The following is a 15,995-nucleotide window of genomic DNA, read 5'->3' as shown; positions in this document are numbered from 1 at the left end:
TGCACTCTTCCCCTGTGACACAGACTACCGCTCCCGGCAGGGTTTTTTCGCAGTATATGAATTCCCCCTGGTGCCACCATAGTCTGTCATTCCCCTTACAGGGATTACCACAGCCACCCTGGGTGGATGTCGTTTTCTACGACACGCAGAGTGGCGTGGTTGACGCCCTGTGGTTACTTCCCAGTTGGCTCTGCCGTGAACTGGATACTGTTTCGGGCTCTTTCCCTCTTACACGGGGGGAAGCCTATTTCAGGTATTATTATCCCTGCTTTGGGGCTGGTAGCAGGTCCATTCTGGTTAGAGTGAATGTTGACCTGCACCTGTATCATACACTCTCAGTCTTACGTGCCTTCGGGTTCTCTGTTGCTGACTAGCGGGTGGATCGCATGGCGGGACTCTGGCTGTTGCCAGATACGAGGTATTGCAAGGTGTTTGGCCTCCTGTCCCAATTTCCCTGAGGGTCATCACGAGCCCCTCATGGGGTGGATGGGCGTGTTACTCGTCTGATTACAGACGTTACTACGCATCCCATTCCTGCGTGGTCGGATTCTTCGGATCCGTAGGGGGTAACTCTGCCTGAAATCAGTATACTTGCTTTCAGGGGTTGTTACCCATCCTACCATGGCTATAGCATGGTTGGTTAATACTATTGCATACTGAGCTGATGCATTTGTAATGTTTTTCCCCTCCAACACGTCTGGGGTTCAAATGTATTTGGTCGCTCACGTAATATATGCAGTTGTCATAGGTGGAAATGCCTATATTGGATATCAGTCTCCTAACTTTCAGAGTTCCGGCTGCAACTGTATCCTCCGTAATACCCTATGGCTGCGCTCTGGGAATGCAGAGGTGCAGATACCATCTATAGGGTAGATTTTGTTCGGTCCTGACCTTGACAGGATTGTAGTAACATTGGCAGTACAAGTTTACCGCCTTCAGCTATGCCCACTACAAGGCCTCAGACTATTAAGTCTTTTTGTCCTCTGGGTCAGCCTAAAGGTCTGTTTCTTCATAGACTGTCGGCCTCTACGAGGGCCGACATATCCAGTACCGAGCAGGCCTGGACTGCCAGCTGATCCTGCTTCTGAGCCTACGGATATATCTTCAGCCTGATGGGACAGGCCTACCACTGGGAGATGGCGATTTTCTCAGTTCGCCCGGTACTAGTGTCAAGTTGCCGCGGCTATGTGGGTAGGAGGGTACGCCCTCTCTTTGCTCAGGCGGCCTCTTTCCAGGTGATGGTACGCAGGCCCTTATTCAGACCCGAACAGGGCCAAACAAATCCAGAAAGCTATACAGTTGTTGCGGTAAGCGGAGCTCATTAGGCCATCCCCACTATCTCAGCGAGGGACTGGTTCTGCTTTCTTTCTGGTGCGGTGGCTGAATGGTCCTCTTTGGCCTATTCTCTGTCTCATTTCCCTGAACCAGTTCCTAAAGCTACCTGGGCTCAGGAGGCAATCCCTATGCTCCATCATACTATGTTTGGAACCTGGGGACTTGATGGTATCACTGGATATACAGGACGCGTGCCTACGGGTACTTACAGAGACCTTGCCTCAGCATGGACTGAGGTTTGCTGTATCACGGCACTTACAATTTTTCGGGCTCTGCCTGTTGGGACTGTCCTCAGCCCCACAGGGGTTTACCAGCGTTTTGGATTTTCTGACAGTTCTCCTGTTCAGTATATCCCAATGCTCCTGTACCTGGACGGCCTCCTGCTCTTAGCAGGATCGCCGGGGTACTTTACAGCCAGGTCAGGATGACCGTGGCTTCTTCAGGGTGCAGACGTTTTATCAACGGGGAAAAAGTCCTCCCTGCATCCCTCTCTGGGTATTCTTTACCTAGGAGCCCTGCTGGATTCTCAGAATCTGAGAATTCTTCTGGCGTAAGACGGCATCTCCACTCTTCCATTAGGAGTACATGGATGTCTACGCAGTCGACATATGTCTTTACACTCTGGGATGCATGGTCCACTATTCAGTGTCTGCCTTTGGAAGGGTGGAATGGGCTCAGTACCATTCCAGGCCTTTCCATAATTGGCTTATCTCCAGATGGAACAAGTTTTTTCTGTCGGATCACTCTTCAAACGATGATGCTCTCTTCGGAGGCAAGTCGTCCCTTTCCGGGTGGCTATGGTCATCTCGTCCAGGGTATTCTTTGCTAAGGACAGTGTCGGGTTCGCATCCATTTCAGTGCAGTTGGACGTCTGTCGATTCCACCCTGTCAATTAACTTGTTGGAACTTTAGCCTGTCTTGGGCCTTCACTCTGGCATAACTCTTGTTTCCCGGTGAACCTGAAAAAGTTCAGTCCAACAGGGTCAGAGCAGTGGCTTCCTTTTTAGCAACACTGTTCGTTGGGTGGCAATGACAGGTATGTCACACATTCAGACATAGTCCGAGGGTCTCCTCCCAACCATCTCGGCAGCGTTCATTTCAAGTCCTCAGCCGTCACGACGTGCATCCTGGGGACTAGTCTCTTCCCCAAGAGAGGTTTCATCTCCTGGTGAGCAGGGGGGACCCCCTGAGGTGACCCTCCTGGCCTTCTGACTTTATCACACTATGGTGTTACAGTCCAACTCTGGGGATTCTGAAGCAACCTTCAGTGACTCTTTGTCGGTGAAGTGGTCCTTCCAATTTGAGTACCTGTGTTCTCCGGTCTCCCTTCTTCCTCGAGAGAGGTGTTTCAATCGTGACGGAGCTGCTTTCCTGCTGGTGGCTCCTGATTGCCCCAGATGTCAGGGGTACTTGGATTTTCGGAGTCTCTCCATCGATACTCCATTCCTGATGCTTCACTGCCCAGACCTGTTATCTCAGGGTCCTTGGTTTTGCCTTGGACCTGGGTCGTTTGTCTTTGACTGCGTCCCTATAGTGGTCTTACGGCTTCACTGGCTTTGTCATCGTTGGAATGATTAGAGCACATGGATCAGCTTTTGCTGGGACCTACCACAAACTGTGGCAGCCATAATTTTTATGGTATTGTACCTGTCGATACAATCATCCGGTGTCCAGGATTTCCTGATATTCTGGCATTCCTTCCGCCTGGCTTGGGTTTCACCCTCGGCCTGGCCTTCCTGACAGTGCGGATCTCTACAATGTCAGTATGATTAAGATATGGAATTGCTCCGCTCTGGTATCCGTTTAATCCTTTGGAGTGTTTTCTGGATTATGCCTCCATTTGTCCTCCCTAGGGACTCCTTGGGAGTTAGTAGTGGTTCTTCGTTCCCTCCGGGGACAGTCCATGGAACCGCTGGTTGTGATAGCCATTACATGGTCTATTGCTATGGCTCTCTCTCTTTCTCTGAGTGTCGGAATTGGGAGCGTTCTCATATGGCTCCCTCTTCTGGAGGGCATCATGTCAGGGTGTGAGTTGCTCTCGCCCTGTGTTTTTTCTTAGTAATTTTTAGGTTCCATATTATTCTGGAACTTATGGTACGGCCATTCAGTCCCCAGTCCTCTCGACTGGTGTGGCCTCATTGATTGTAGTCCGGCCTCTGTGGATTTATGTGATCCGTTCAGGTTCCTTACGGAAATCGGACTCCTTATTGGTGGTTTTAACAGGAACGGATGGCCGGCCTATAGCCAGATGTTGGCTGGATGGCCTTGTATGTCTTCTTCAGGGGCCTACCCAGGGGTAGGCCTTTCTGTTGTTGCTGCTTGTTTTTTCTCGGGCCATGTAACCCTCGTGGGCGGCTCGCTGTGGCGCCTTGGCTGTTGCCTTACTAGGCGGCCACGTGGTCTTCTGTCCACACCTTTTTAATGTTATAGGCATTGGTTTCCTTTGCCTCTCAGGATGCTTTCTTTTTGGTTACGGATTCTCCTCTCAGCACAGGAGCGTTCCCACCCTTGGTTGAACTGCTTTGGAACATCCCCAATGTCAACCCTGTGGACCCCCTATGGACCCTGAAGTAGAAAACAAGAGATATGGTAAGAACTTACCTTTGTTATCTCTGTTTCTACGAAGTCCATAGGGTCCACAGGGCGCCTGCCCTGACACACCTTGCTTCATATGGGCTGTGTGGCTGGTCACCGGTTTTCCGTCTCCCATTTCTGTGAGTATGGTTATTGAGTGTTCCAGTTTTCTCTCTCTTTTTCTCTCCTCCTCCGGCCTTTGGCTACTTACAAACTGAGGTGCCTCTGGCTTGGGGGGTGGGGTTATAGGGAGAGTGGACCCAAGTGCATCCTTGGAGCTAAAAGCTTTAACTGCGTGGTGCCCGGATTTGGTTCCCAACCTATACCCCAAGGTCAACCCTGTGGACCCTATGGACTTCGTAGAAACAGAGATAACAAAGGTAAGTTCTTACCATATCTCTTGTTTTAGTAAATGTACCCCCTGGAGTTAATCTTAAACAGCGGCCCCACACTGTCACTAAGTCCCTGTCTTGTTATGGTCTATACACCTGGTACCTTCCCCTTGGATGAGATTGTTCTCCTAAAGCAGAGTTTCCAATTACAGTCCAGGTTTTAAGGATATCCATGCTTGAGTCCAGATGGTTAAATCAAATTGACTGAGGTATGAATTAAGTCACCTATGTTCAAGCATGGATATTCTTAAAACCTGGTCTGTAATAGTGGCGTTTGGGAACCTCTGTCCTAAAGTAAGGAGGTGCAGCTCTATGAATGCCAGGAAGCCCTGGTGTAAAACATGACTACATCCTATACAGCAATACTGGGGAACGTGTATTGGCATAATTATCAGTCTGGTTTGTCTTTCTCCATAAGAATTCCCGCACATGTGACTAAGCGGAATCCAGCAGTACTAGGAGGACATTGGGTAATCTCCGTGCCCTAATTGCATTCTGATTGGCCTACATACGTGCTGAATTATTTCCCTATGTAGATGGAATATATCGTACTCTGCCAAGCTGTGACACCATCCCTCTATCTGTACTAGTTTTCTTGCTCGGCATAATATTCCAGACCCTTTCCTCCACCGGCTCGTCCTCGGCAGTCTGTAATACCGGCCATGCCAGTCTGTTGTCATGTGACGGTACCCCTTCTATACAGTCATCACTCTCTGTATTGCTGATGTTAGTGCATTCCCCTTCCCCTCCTGCCTTCTAATTGTCTGCGCTGCGGTAATGTTATCTGGGGTTAATGATGTTCTCGTATCTGTGCTGCTGTGTCGTTAGTAATAATTACTCTCCTGTAACTAATTGGGAGTGATACAGTCTAAATGCTTCCCCAAACTACAGTGCAAATTAAAAACATCATGAGCCTTTCCTCATATCCGACACGTTTCATCCAATAGATGTCCCAAATGTTCTACAAAAATAGAAAAAGACCCCACAGGTAAGCAGTTTGGGGACAGAATGGCTCCTGCGGACCTATATTCATGATATGTAATATTCTGCTTTCTCATTAACAGAATCTACCTGTAAAACATGTGTATTTGTCAAATGGCAATACTATGTCAGGACATGCTGGGATGTGTAGTTCTACAACAGCTGGAGGGGAGGGGAGGGGGGCACTTATTTGCCCACCTCTACTTTGCTGCAATCCCTGTGTCTCCATTGGCGCTGAGTGATTATCCCATAATAAAGTTGGTGCAAGCTAAAAGCAGGTTTTATGGATGATATTCAATTGTTTTCGCGGTCCGGATCTCCCGTCTAAAGTGACAGGAGATCGCGAGGCGCTATTCAATTGTTACTGCTTTTCGCGCTGATCGCGCCCAAAGTGGTCAGGTTTAGCCGCGTAAATCGGCTTCCCCTGACCAAAGTGCTGGGCGCGATCGAGAAAAGTGCCATTTGGGCGCCCAAACAACTCACTTTTCGCCCATTTCAGCTTGCAAGCCCCCCTGGGGCTGCGAGCTGAAATCGAGCGCTGGCAGCTGATCGCGCCCGACTGGAGCAACAATTAAATAGCTCCGTCGGGCGCGAAGGGGGCCGGAAACAATTGAATTCCGCTGTATATGTGACCTTATTGGGTGTGGTCAGGTCTTTAAACCTCACCACTACATCCTAATTATGGGTGGCAGGCTGGTGCGGAAAAGCAATGTGAAATAACTTGGAATTAGATAAGTACATGTACGTTGGGTGGTTACACTCCGTATTGCAGTAGGCATCCGTATCCTGGAGGTCACGGGCCAACCAAAGGCTCATATTCAACAGAAGCCAAGGATGTAAAGCCCACAGAGGCCTGTCCTGGGCCATTACCCGCCTTTATTGCTATTACTGTCTGTGCCGGTTTCCATGCTGCAGGGTCTTTCCCTGGAAGCAGAATAAAATCTTCTTCTTTTTTCCCCTTCAGTTTAGTTTCCTCCTGCAGCTCCAAAATGCGCCGACACGATGAGAAGTAATTGGGCGAGGACTGCTATTCCCGTCATTCCCCCGCACCTGATTGAATTCCGCCCTAAGTGACCGTGTTCTAATTTTAATTGTGCCATAACAAAGCTTTAGTTTTATCGGCAGAGAGATTCTCTCTAACATGTAATCTGTGTTTTCACACTCGCCCCTACATTGCACTTTTTTTTTATTAACCCCTTCCGATCCAGTCTAATCGCCATCTAGCACTTTAGACGTTGGCTGATATTTTGTGCAGAATTCTAATTTCAGGGCGTGAACCGCATTTGCGGAACCAAAAGCAGCAGCTCCTATCTGCATCGCTGCAACCAAAGGCATACCGATGCCCGCCAAGTTCCCGGCTTGTAAGGGTACACATGCAGTGTGCCGCCGCCGCCATCATTCTGGGCCTGTATTACGAAGTTATCTGGGAACAAAGCTGAGACGCTGTGTAACGTAATGTAGCCGTGGCGGGCGAGAACAGATTAAAGTGTAAGGACCCGCTTTCGGGAAGCTAAGACCAGCATTACATGGCTGGTCTTTAACCTGCGGATGGAGGCTGCTTTAAGGCCACAATTTCCGTAGGGCCACAATTGAATGTTATTTAAAAGTCTAAAAGCCCTAATATGTCAATAAGGGAACCACTTCGTAACTTAACTAGGTCAAACCATTTAAAATGATCATTGGCATGTTAAGGCACTGTAACCTCAAAAATGTCCTCTGCTTAATCAATATCTGTAAGTATGTGCTGGACATTGTTTAATCCCGTTCAGGCTGATAGTACCCGGAAGGTTATCTCATGTCCATATATGAGGGTTGATAGTACCCAGAAGGTTATCTCCTGTCCATATATGACGGTTGATAGTACACGGAAGGTTATCTCATGTCCATATATGACGGTTGATAGTACACGGAAGGTTATCTCATGTCCATATATGACGGTTGATAGTACACGGAAGGTTATCTCATGTCCATATATGACGGTTGATAGTACACGGAAGGTTATCTCATGTCCATATATGACGGTTGATAGTACACGGAAGGTTATCTCATGTCCATATATGACGGCTATTTAACAAAACCCATTTCTGAACTGACTTTGTGGGGATTAATCGCAATTTCCGTGTTCTTTGATCAAGTGGAATAGTTATCATAGGATCGGTAATTACCCTCATTGAGTTTTAATGTCACGGTACTTTAACACGACTCCTTTCCTACCTTAAACATCACTACTACAGTGGGAGCAGCAATTTGCTAATAAAATTAAATATTTGCAGATTAAATAATTTGTCTTAATGTTGAAAGCTTTCAGTGATCCACAATTTGCTGTCCTGTCTTAGGGCCTGGTCCAGCAAGGATGGCTATGCTGCTTATACGCACGTAACGCAGTTGCTAATATCAGCGGGGACATGTCGGTGTTTGCATTGCGATCGCAGCCTGACGTAAGGACGCCCACTTCCCCTTACTCACATCCGTATACTTTGACAACATAGCGAAATAACCTGCAACATCGGACCCATACGCACAGCTAAGGCAGGTCAGACCTCACTCAGGAATTGCTAACTTCAGCGCACACTGAGGCCTCAGGCGGAGTCTCGTATCGCATTGGCTAATTTATGCACGCCCACACTGGCACGCCCGAAAAAAAAATGGGCGCTTCTGAGATTTTTGGTTGCGCGTGCAAGTTGGAGATGATGGTGTGGACAGGCTTTTTTTATCAGCAGTTGCTCACATCTCCAGTGTTCAGTTACCACCAACAGGTCATGTTTTCTAGATTTCTTTAATTATGCACAGGCGAGTACATTTATTTTGCTGGGTCAGAAATGATCTCTCCTGCTTCTACAGATGGAAATCCTCAAAACATGGCCTGTCGGAGAGACGGGAGGTTGGGAAGCACTGGGTTACACAATGGCTTGCACGCTGTTACTCACGGTAAGGGAACGGGACCCGTGTGACAGTGCGGGCCGCCGTTGCGTCACTCTAGCTAATGTACGAGGCTTTGAGTCCTATGGGGAGGAGGAATATAAATATATACATATGCGTACTCGTAAGATGACAGTGGCCGGTATCACCACCGTAGAATAGAGGAAACCTCAGAAGTACTATAGGAACCAGCAGAGATCTGAGGAATATATCACACACAACAATTACGCTAACAGACCTGTTCGGTCTCGTATTGTATATAATACCGGTGCCTTGTACCCACAGCACTTCCTATCCTCGGCCCGTTTTCCATTTTCTCTTCCATGAGCCTTAACGCCAAGATTACTTATCGAGGTTTTGTGAGCCCCAAAAGTTTTCTGAAGACGGACATCAGCCCATTGTGTTCTGTTCATGGTGGTTTGGATAAGAAAATAAAGATAAATTGTGTTTTTTTTTTATAATTAAAACGATATTCGCTTTAAATTGTTCAACTGTGAGATATAGTTACCAGCAGAATAGAATTCCAGGGGGGATACAGCTGTCTGGAGTGCTAGATCATTTATAGCTTGTCATTTGCAAAAAGGATTAATTAGAATACCTTTAGAAACATTCAGAAGGGGAAAACATCCCTATATATATACATTTTGAATGCAATCTTTATCTTTTGGCCTTTGGTGTGCAATATTGTTTGTTCATGGTCTGAACTGTTTTTTCCTCTCCATCTTTTCATTGAAAAGTGATTATCGAGCCCTCATTAATCAAACATTGCCGCGTGTATACAATGCTTGCAGTAAATCTCATTTCTCATATAAAGAGGTTAGCGCTTTAGGGGTAGCGCATAGTTCTGCTGACGTCTCCAGCACTGGGCACAAAATGTATTTTTGTGTCTTAAGCGAATGGATTGCGAGTAGCCATAATGTCGCAATTCTAGGGAGCTTGGGCCTTTTTTTTTTCTGCAGAGGACAGTTTGTCGCTTAAGACTTTGCCAAAGGATTTGTGACCCCTTGGGAGTGATGAGGAGAAACATTTCAAGATGCCGTCTATGTAATAATTTTTTCGCTAGGCCTCAGACAGTGCCACACAGTATGGGAGGGGGGAGAGATTTGGCAGAGGAGGGTTGTCCTGTAACACATGAAATGTAGAGGGAGTATTAGATCATACAGTCACGGGTGCATATGATTACAGCAGAGAGGAGATCTGCCTTCTGCCTATCTGATGTATAGCTATCAGATACAGCCAGCGTTGTGATGGCTGATAGCGTTCCACTTCCTACCGAAGATTCTATCAGTATCGCAGCTTCCTCGCCTTATGCATCCCTGCTGTGGGGTGGAACAGAGCTTCACCGGTCATGTTTTTCTGGGCCTCAACAAATATGCTGCGTTCTATGTCCCAAGCTACAGAAGATTTAAAAAGACCACTAAATCCCAGATATAAACCTTTCGGATATGAAGCATGGAGGTGAAATGCTCTGTGTACAGCTATTGGGATATTCTACTGCGGCGCTGTTTAATCCGTTAAGTTTAATAGATTTTCCCTCATCACGTTGGACACCGCCGAAGCCCGATCCGTAGGATAGTGTTTGCGATCTGACACTGGTCAAAAAGGTGAAATATCAGTCCATAAAGCTGAAGCGACCTCTGTGGCCACAACCCAAGATAATGGGCAATTCAATTGTGTTCACCCGTAGCTGACCGTAATGGGTGCCCGGCGGAGCAATTCAATTGTTTTCACCCGTGGCTGAGGGTAATGGGCGCCCGGCAGGGCAATTCAATTGTTTTCACCCGTGGCTGAGTGTAATGGGCGCCCGGCAGGGCAATTCAATTGTTTTCACCCGTGGCTGATTGTAATGGGCGCCCGGCGGAGCAATTCAATTGTGTTCACCCGTAGCTGAGCGTAATGGGCGCCCGGCAGAGCAGTTCAATTGTGTTCACCCGTGGCTGAGCGTAATGGCGCCCGGCAGAGCAATTCAATTGCTCAATTGTTGCTCCGTTCGGGCGCGAATTGACACTTTTCTGCTCATCTGAGTCAAAGGGCTCGATCCAATTAGGTGCGAATGGCGAGTAGCTAGTTTGTTTCTTGAATCTCGCAGACCTCGTAGCGAAGCGCGCTCCCGAGAATTCTCCAGTCCAATTAAAAATGCCTATTCGCACTACTCGCAGCGGAGGGGTGGAATTGACTGCCAAATGAGATTTGCGGGAAGTGCATGAAAATGGGGGGAGACCATCCTGGACCCCCCAAATTGGATAATTTAGGGGGCGATTCAATGCAACGCGAATTGAATAGCGCCGTGGCGAGCTCCCGGAGCTGTTCAATTCAGTGCACTGTGAGATCGGAGAATGCCGGTTATCGCGCCTTAACAAGGGTGTTAAGGCACGTTGACCGGCATTCTCTGACCAAAGTGCCGGGCGCGCAGCTGTTAGCGCCGCGCTATTTAGAAAAACAGCCGCGCACCCGGCACTTTGGTCGGATTTCTCTTTGCATCCCCAGGGGGTGCGAGAACAAATCCTTAGCGCGCCCAAACATTGAATAGCTGCAGGAGTACCTCCCGTCGCTATTCAATAAAGCGTTGAATTGAACTCCTTCCCCTAGTTAGCAGGACCGTATAGACGGCTGTTTGTGGGCATTAGGAAGGTACTGTCTGTTTTTAAATGATTTGTGTGGGGTTTTTTTTTTTAAATGCAAGAAAATTATAAAAAACTAAATTTTTTTCGTTTAATCTCAAACGAATTAAATGAAAAATGCAAAATATAATAGGGTGAGTGTGGGGTACTTTGAGGGCACCTTGAAAAATATATATATTTTTATTAAAACAATTATTTTTCAACTAAAAAATTATTGTAATTACATATTTGGTGCCTAAATTAATTAAAAAGTTGATTTGGGGGTAATTAGAGACCATTTTTTTTAACCCCAAAAAATGACATGTAATTATTAGACTAATTAAGCTAATTGGACACTTCCAAATGCCTAATTAGTCATTAGGGTGGGTGTCTAAGGGGTTCAGCAGTGTCCCAACATTGTAACTTTAAAATAAAAATGTTCCTCTCCATCCGCAGGGAGGTGCGAGTGTAAAGTTGCGAATTCAGTCAGACTGATTCAGTGCGAGTTGCTAATTGGATTGCAAAATGAATTCGCTATGCGAATTCAAAGTGAAAATAGCAACTCGCGCCTAATAGGACTGACTCCATAGAGTGGAAATGTGCGAAAAGTCCTTGTTTAACGGTTTGGCTGCACTAACCAGGACTTTAGACTGTTTTAGCAGCTAAACCCGGTCTATTTGGGCGCGACATGCACAAAAAGACAGGGGCGCCCAAAAACAATTGAATATCACCCCCGATCTCCCGTCACTTTAGACAACATGCGTAAAAAAGCATAGGCACGATAAAACAATTGACTTACCCCTCGCGCACGGTTGTGGCCTCATACACCTAGCATTTTTACACAATACGTCTCAACTTAGACGCTCCTCAATGGGCAGCGATCCCTGTAATTTCGTGCTTTTTCCTGATAAACCCCTTTGATGTGCGGTACAGTAATGTCAGATTGTGGCCTGACATTCTATAGCACGGGATACATGTAAGCACTTCAAGGGAATCTGCATTGTGTGATATAGTAACACACGTGGCAGCTGTTTGTGTACATCTGGTGACAAAACCTTTCCGCTATAAAACTAGGTTGGCAGTAGCACGTATGGACCATTGGAATGCGTGTATTGCTTGTGTAAAGAAACCACAGTAAGAGCTACAAGCACTGCGCACACGCAGTTTATTTTTGGTGGAGTACCAATAGTTAAAAATATAATATTTAAAAATAGCTTTTTTTTTTGTTTGTTTTATTTTTAAGTGCCATCTAATGGGCTATAAATACTCCGTTCCTTTTAGCTCCGCACAAAGTTTTTGGATTTAGCTATTTAAGGTATTACATATCATGTGTTAATAGTGTGTTTTTGTTTTTTTTTACATGCTGTAGCACAATCTTGTTCAGAAGGGGAATGCAATCTGTGTGCATGTTCTTAAAATAAAAATGTTCTCATAAGTATGACAAGTTCCTGGATAAAAACCTACAAAACATTGGGACTAATTATGTTGTCCCTTTTTAGTTTAGTCCTTACAAATGTCAGTTACTAGGATACAGAAAAATCCGCACGTTAATCCCTCGGTGGTTGCGCACTGTCCAGTTATTTGAGTACTTCAGCACTGATGGGATAATCGCAACTCTGATTTGGATCAGTTGAGTGTGCTAGAAGCACCAGACTGCCGAGATCCCAGTCAGAGTGTGCTAGAAGCACCAGAGCAGAGAGCGATCCCCCAGTCAGGAAAGAGGAACTGCACGGGTTGTGACAGGTGCAGAGTGCTAGAATGAACATAACTCAAGTGCCACCAACAGGTCGTGTTTTCAGGATTTCTGTCTGTGGAAACTGGAGGGACAATTGTTGACCCAGTAAAATAGATTAAAACCACCTGTGCATGATTGAAGAAATCCTGAAAACATGGCCGCCTGTTGGCACATGAGGATTGGAGTGCAGTACCCCTGAAATTCGTTTAGGGAGATTGATAAGTCCTCCTCCTGTTCTGTGCTTAGGATCATCTATAAGTAACTGTCGTCCTCCTTGTTTTCTCATTTGCAGTCTGCCAGAAACCATGTCACATTACACAGACGAACCTAGATTTACCATAGAGCAGATTGACCTGCTCCAGCGCCTCCGACGCACAGGAATGACCAAACACGAAGTCCTCCACGCCCTGGAGACGTTGGACCGCCTGGACCAGGAACACAGCGACAAGTTCGGAAGGAGATCCACCTACGGCAGCAGCTCTTACAGCAACAGTACCAACAACGTCCCTGCATCGTCCTCCACTGCCACTGCCTCCACGCAGACTCTCCATTGCGGCATGTCCCCGTCGCCCAGCAACAGCTGCGACACTTCCCCGCAGCCGTGCACCACCAATCAAAACGGGAGAGAGAGCAGCGAGAGGCTCCCGACGACCAACGGCAAGCTGTCTCCAACACGCTACCACACCAACAACATCGGGACCAGGTCGTACAGCTTCGAGGCTTCCGAAGAAGACCTCGACGTAGACGACAAGGTGGAGGAGTTGATGAGGTCAGTAGAGCGTGTTCATACCATAGTGTTAGCTCCTCCCTTTCTGCGAGCATACTATTTATTTTACTGCTAAGAGGTTTGCTAATAGATGTATTCCTATTTGAATGATCGTGTAGTGTCCAGGCCAGTAGTAAAAGTATATAACATCGGGCTCTGCTCGCTTGTACGCTTCTGTGTACGATAAAACCCCCTTTGTGTCTGGCCGGCAATAAGAGATGTTGGCCTAATTTATTCCTTTTTTGGACACTTGCCTGAAAATGAAGCCAATGGATCTCGGCAGGTTTATTCCTAATTGTGTTTTGTTTTCCCAAATTAGCTGTATTGCGTTTGACGATGCTGGGACTTCAGCAACTTCTGTTACGCCGTGCCAGAACCCAGCATGCTTGGACGTCATTCGTTGCATTGTAGTGTACTGGCATATGGGTACACAGTAAACAGAAGAAGTTGTCTGTCACAAATGTTTTTTTGCTGCTGGCTCGGCGAGTTGACTCCAAATTGAGGCATTTGCTGCCTCCAGTTATTAGAAATGCAGAGAAGTTGTAGCAGTTTGATGGATGTTTTTGGGTATTGCAAATTCTGCACCCTCCTAGAATGTAAGGTGGGCTCACGTGCATTGCTATTTATGTCGGCGCATCTGGAACTGTCGTGTAAGTCCTGACACATGAAATATACACGGTCTACTTGCATGTTGCATTTGCCATATGTCAGAAACTTTAGCCCGAATATCAAAGCGAGACCAAAAATGTGCCCAAAATAATAGTTTAATACCATGTCACTTTAGCATAGTCGCTGACTATACCAGTGCACTGAAGGGGGGGAATAGACAATTGCCTAATTTTTCGGTGAGCAAGTAAAACTATATATAGAATTTTGCAGCAAAGGGCGAATAATACTGTGACTCCAGCTGTTCTGGGCATGAAATATCTTTTGGTGGGTTTCGGCTGATTGGCGAGTTCACAAATCTCTCAACAGACGTTTTTGCCCACCCCAGAATGCAAACTTTAAGTTTTGCTTTTATCTTTCTTTCCATTTATTGCAACCTGTTACAGCGACAATAAATTCATGGACAGTTACTAACTTATATTTTTGTATCAGCCAGCCTTGTAATTTGGAGGAAAACACACATTGCATTTATCAGTTATGTTTTAGTACTTGCTGCTTTTATTCATTCAGGCAGTTTACATGCCTAATAAAGTAGGGGAGGATATGTATTACACATGAGTAAGCTAGTACTTGCACATAATGAATAACAATCTCCCGTAGTGATGTTTTACTCGTTACACCACTTCTGGTGTTTTATAATGAACATTGTCACCAAAGGTATTTTAGAGGTGTGACCAGCAGACTCTTTAGAGGGAATTGTTAGGCATGGCCTGGTGTGTTATTAGAGGGAATTGGTAGGCATGGCCTGGCATGGTGTTAGAGGGAATTGGTAGGCATGGCCTGGCGTGGTGTTAGAGGGAATTGGTAGGCATGGCCTGGCGTGGTGTTACAGGGAATTGGTAGGCCTGGCGTGGTGTTAGAGGGAATTGGTAGGCATGGCCTAGGGTGTTATTAGAGGGAATTGTCAGGCAGGGCCTGGTGTGTTATTAGAGGGAATTGTTAGGCAGGGCCTGGTGTGTTATTAGAGGGAATTGTTAGGCATGGCCTGGCGTGGTGTTAGAGGGAATTGGTAGGCCTGGCGTGGTGTTAGAGGGAATTGGTAGGCATGGCCTAGGGTGTTATTAGAGGGAATTGTCAGGCAGGGCCTGGCGTGTTATTAGAGGGAATTGTTAGGCAGGGCCTGGTGTGTTATTAGAGGGAATTGTTAGGCATGGCCTGGCGTGGTGTTAGAGGGAATTGGTAGGCATGGCCTGGCGTGGTGTTAGAGGGAATTGGTAGGCATGGCCTGGCGTGGTGTTAGAGGGAATTGGTAGGCATGGCCTAGGGTGTTATTAGAGGGAATTGTTAGGCAGGGCCTGGTGTGTTATCTGAGAGATTTGGTAGGCAGGGCCTGGTGTGTTGTTAGAGGAAAGAGGTAGGAAGGGCTATGCATGTTGCTGGAGGGAACGGTGGGGGGGGGGGTGCTCAAGGTGTGTTATTGGAGGGAATAAGTAGAAAGGACTATGCATGTCATTAGAGGTAAGGGGGTGGTGGGTCCAGGCACGTTGCTGGTGGGGAAGGGAGGGGACCAGGCACGTTGCTGGTGGGGAAGGGAGGGGGCCAGACATGATGCTGGTGGGGGAGGGGGCGGGGGGCAGGCACGTTGTTGGTGGGGAAGGGAGGGGTCCAGACATGATGCTGGTGGGGTGGGGGGGGCAGGCACTTTGCTGGTGGGGAAAGGAGGTGTCCAGGCATGTTACTGGGGGGTATGGGGGGGTCAGGTATGATGCTGGTGGGGAAGGGAGGGGGTCAGACGTGGGGATGGGGGGGGGGTCCAGGTATGTTGCTGGTGGGGAAGGGAGGGGGCCGGGCACGTTGCTGGTGGGTAGGGAGGGGTCAGGCAAGTTGCTGGTGGGGAAGGGAGGGGGCCAAACACGTTGCTGGTGGGGTGGGGGTGGGGGTCAGGTATGTTGCTGGTGGGGAAGGGAGGGGGCCGGGCACCCTTGCTGGTGGGGAAGGGAGGGGGCCGGGCACCCTTGCTGGTGGGGAAGGGAGGGGGCCGGGCACCCTTGCTAGATGAGATGTTGTCTGGTTCAGGAATGTTGTTT

General features: G+C 47.4%; 1 protein-coding gene across 4 annotated transcripts in view; it reads left to right on the top strand.

Moving 5' to 3' along the window:
- The window catches only part of HMBOX1 (homeobox containing 1), a 112,201-nt gene that overhangs the window by 48,439 nt on the left and 47,767 nt on the right, over window positions 1-15,995 (top strand). For all 4 annotated transcript variants that reach the window (XM_088447553.1, XM_088447552.1, XM_088447551.1 and 1 more), the window contains exon 3: window positions 12,829-13,305. In XM_088447553.1, the coding sequence (XP_088303679.1) occupies window positions 12,829-13,305 (477 nt within the window). The remainder of the gene's footprint in view (window positions 1-12,828; window positions 13,306-15,995) is intronic.

This window comes from Taudactylus pleione, unplaced genomic scaffold (assembly GCF_031769625.1).
Source record: "Taudactylus pleione unplaced genomic scaffold, aTauple2 ptg000434l, whole genome shotgun sequence".
NCBI lineage: Eukaryota > Metazoa > Chordata > Amphibia > Anura > Myobatrachidae > Taudactylus > Taudactylus pleione.
Note: the sequence above shows the minus strand (reverse complement) of the source record. Positions and strands in the feature narration are given on the sequence as shown.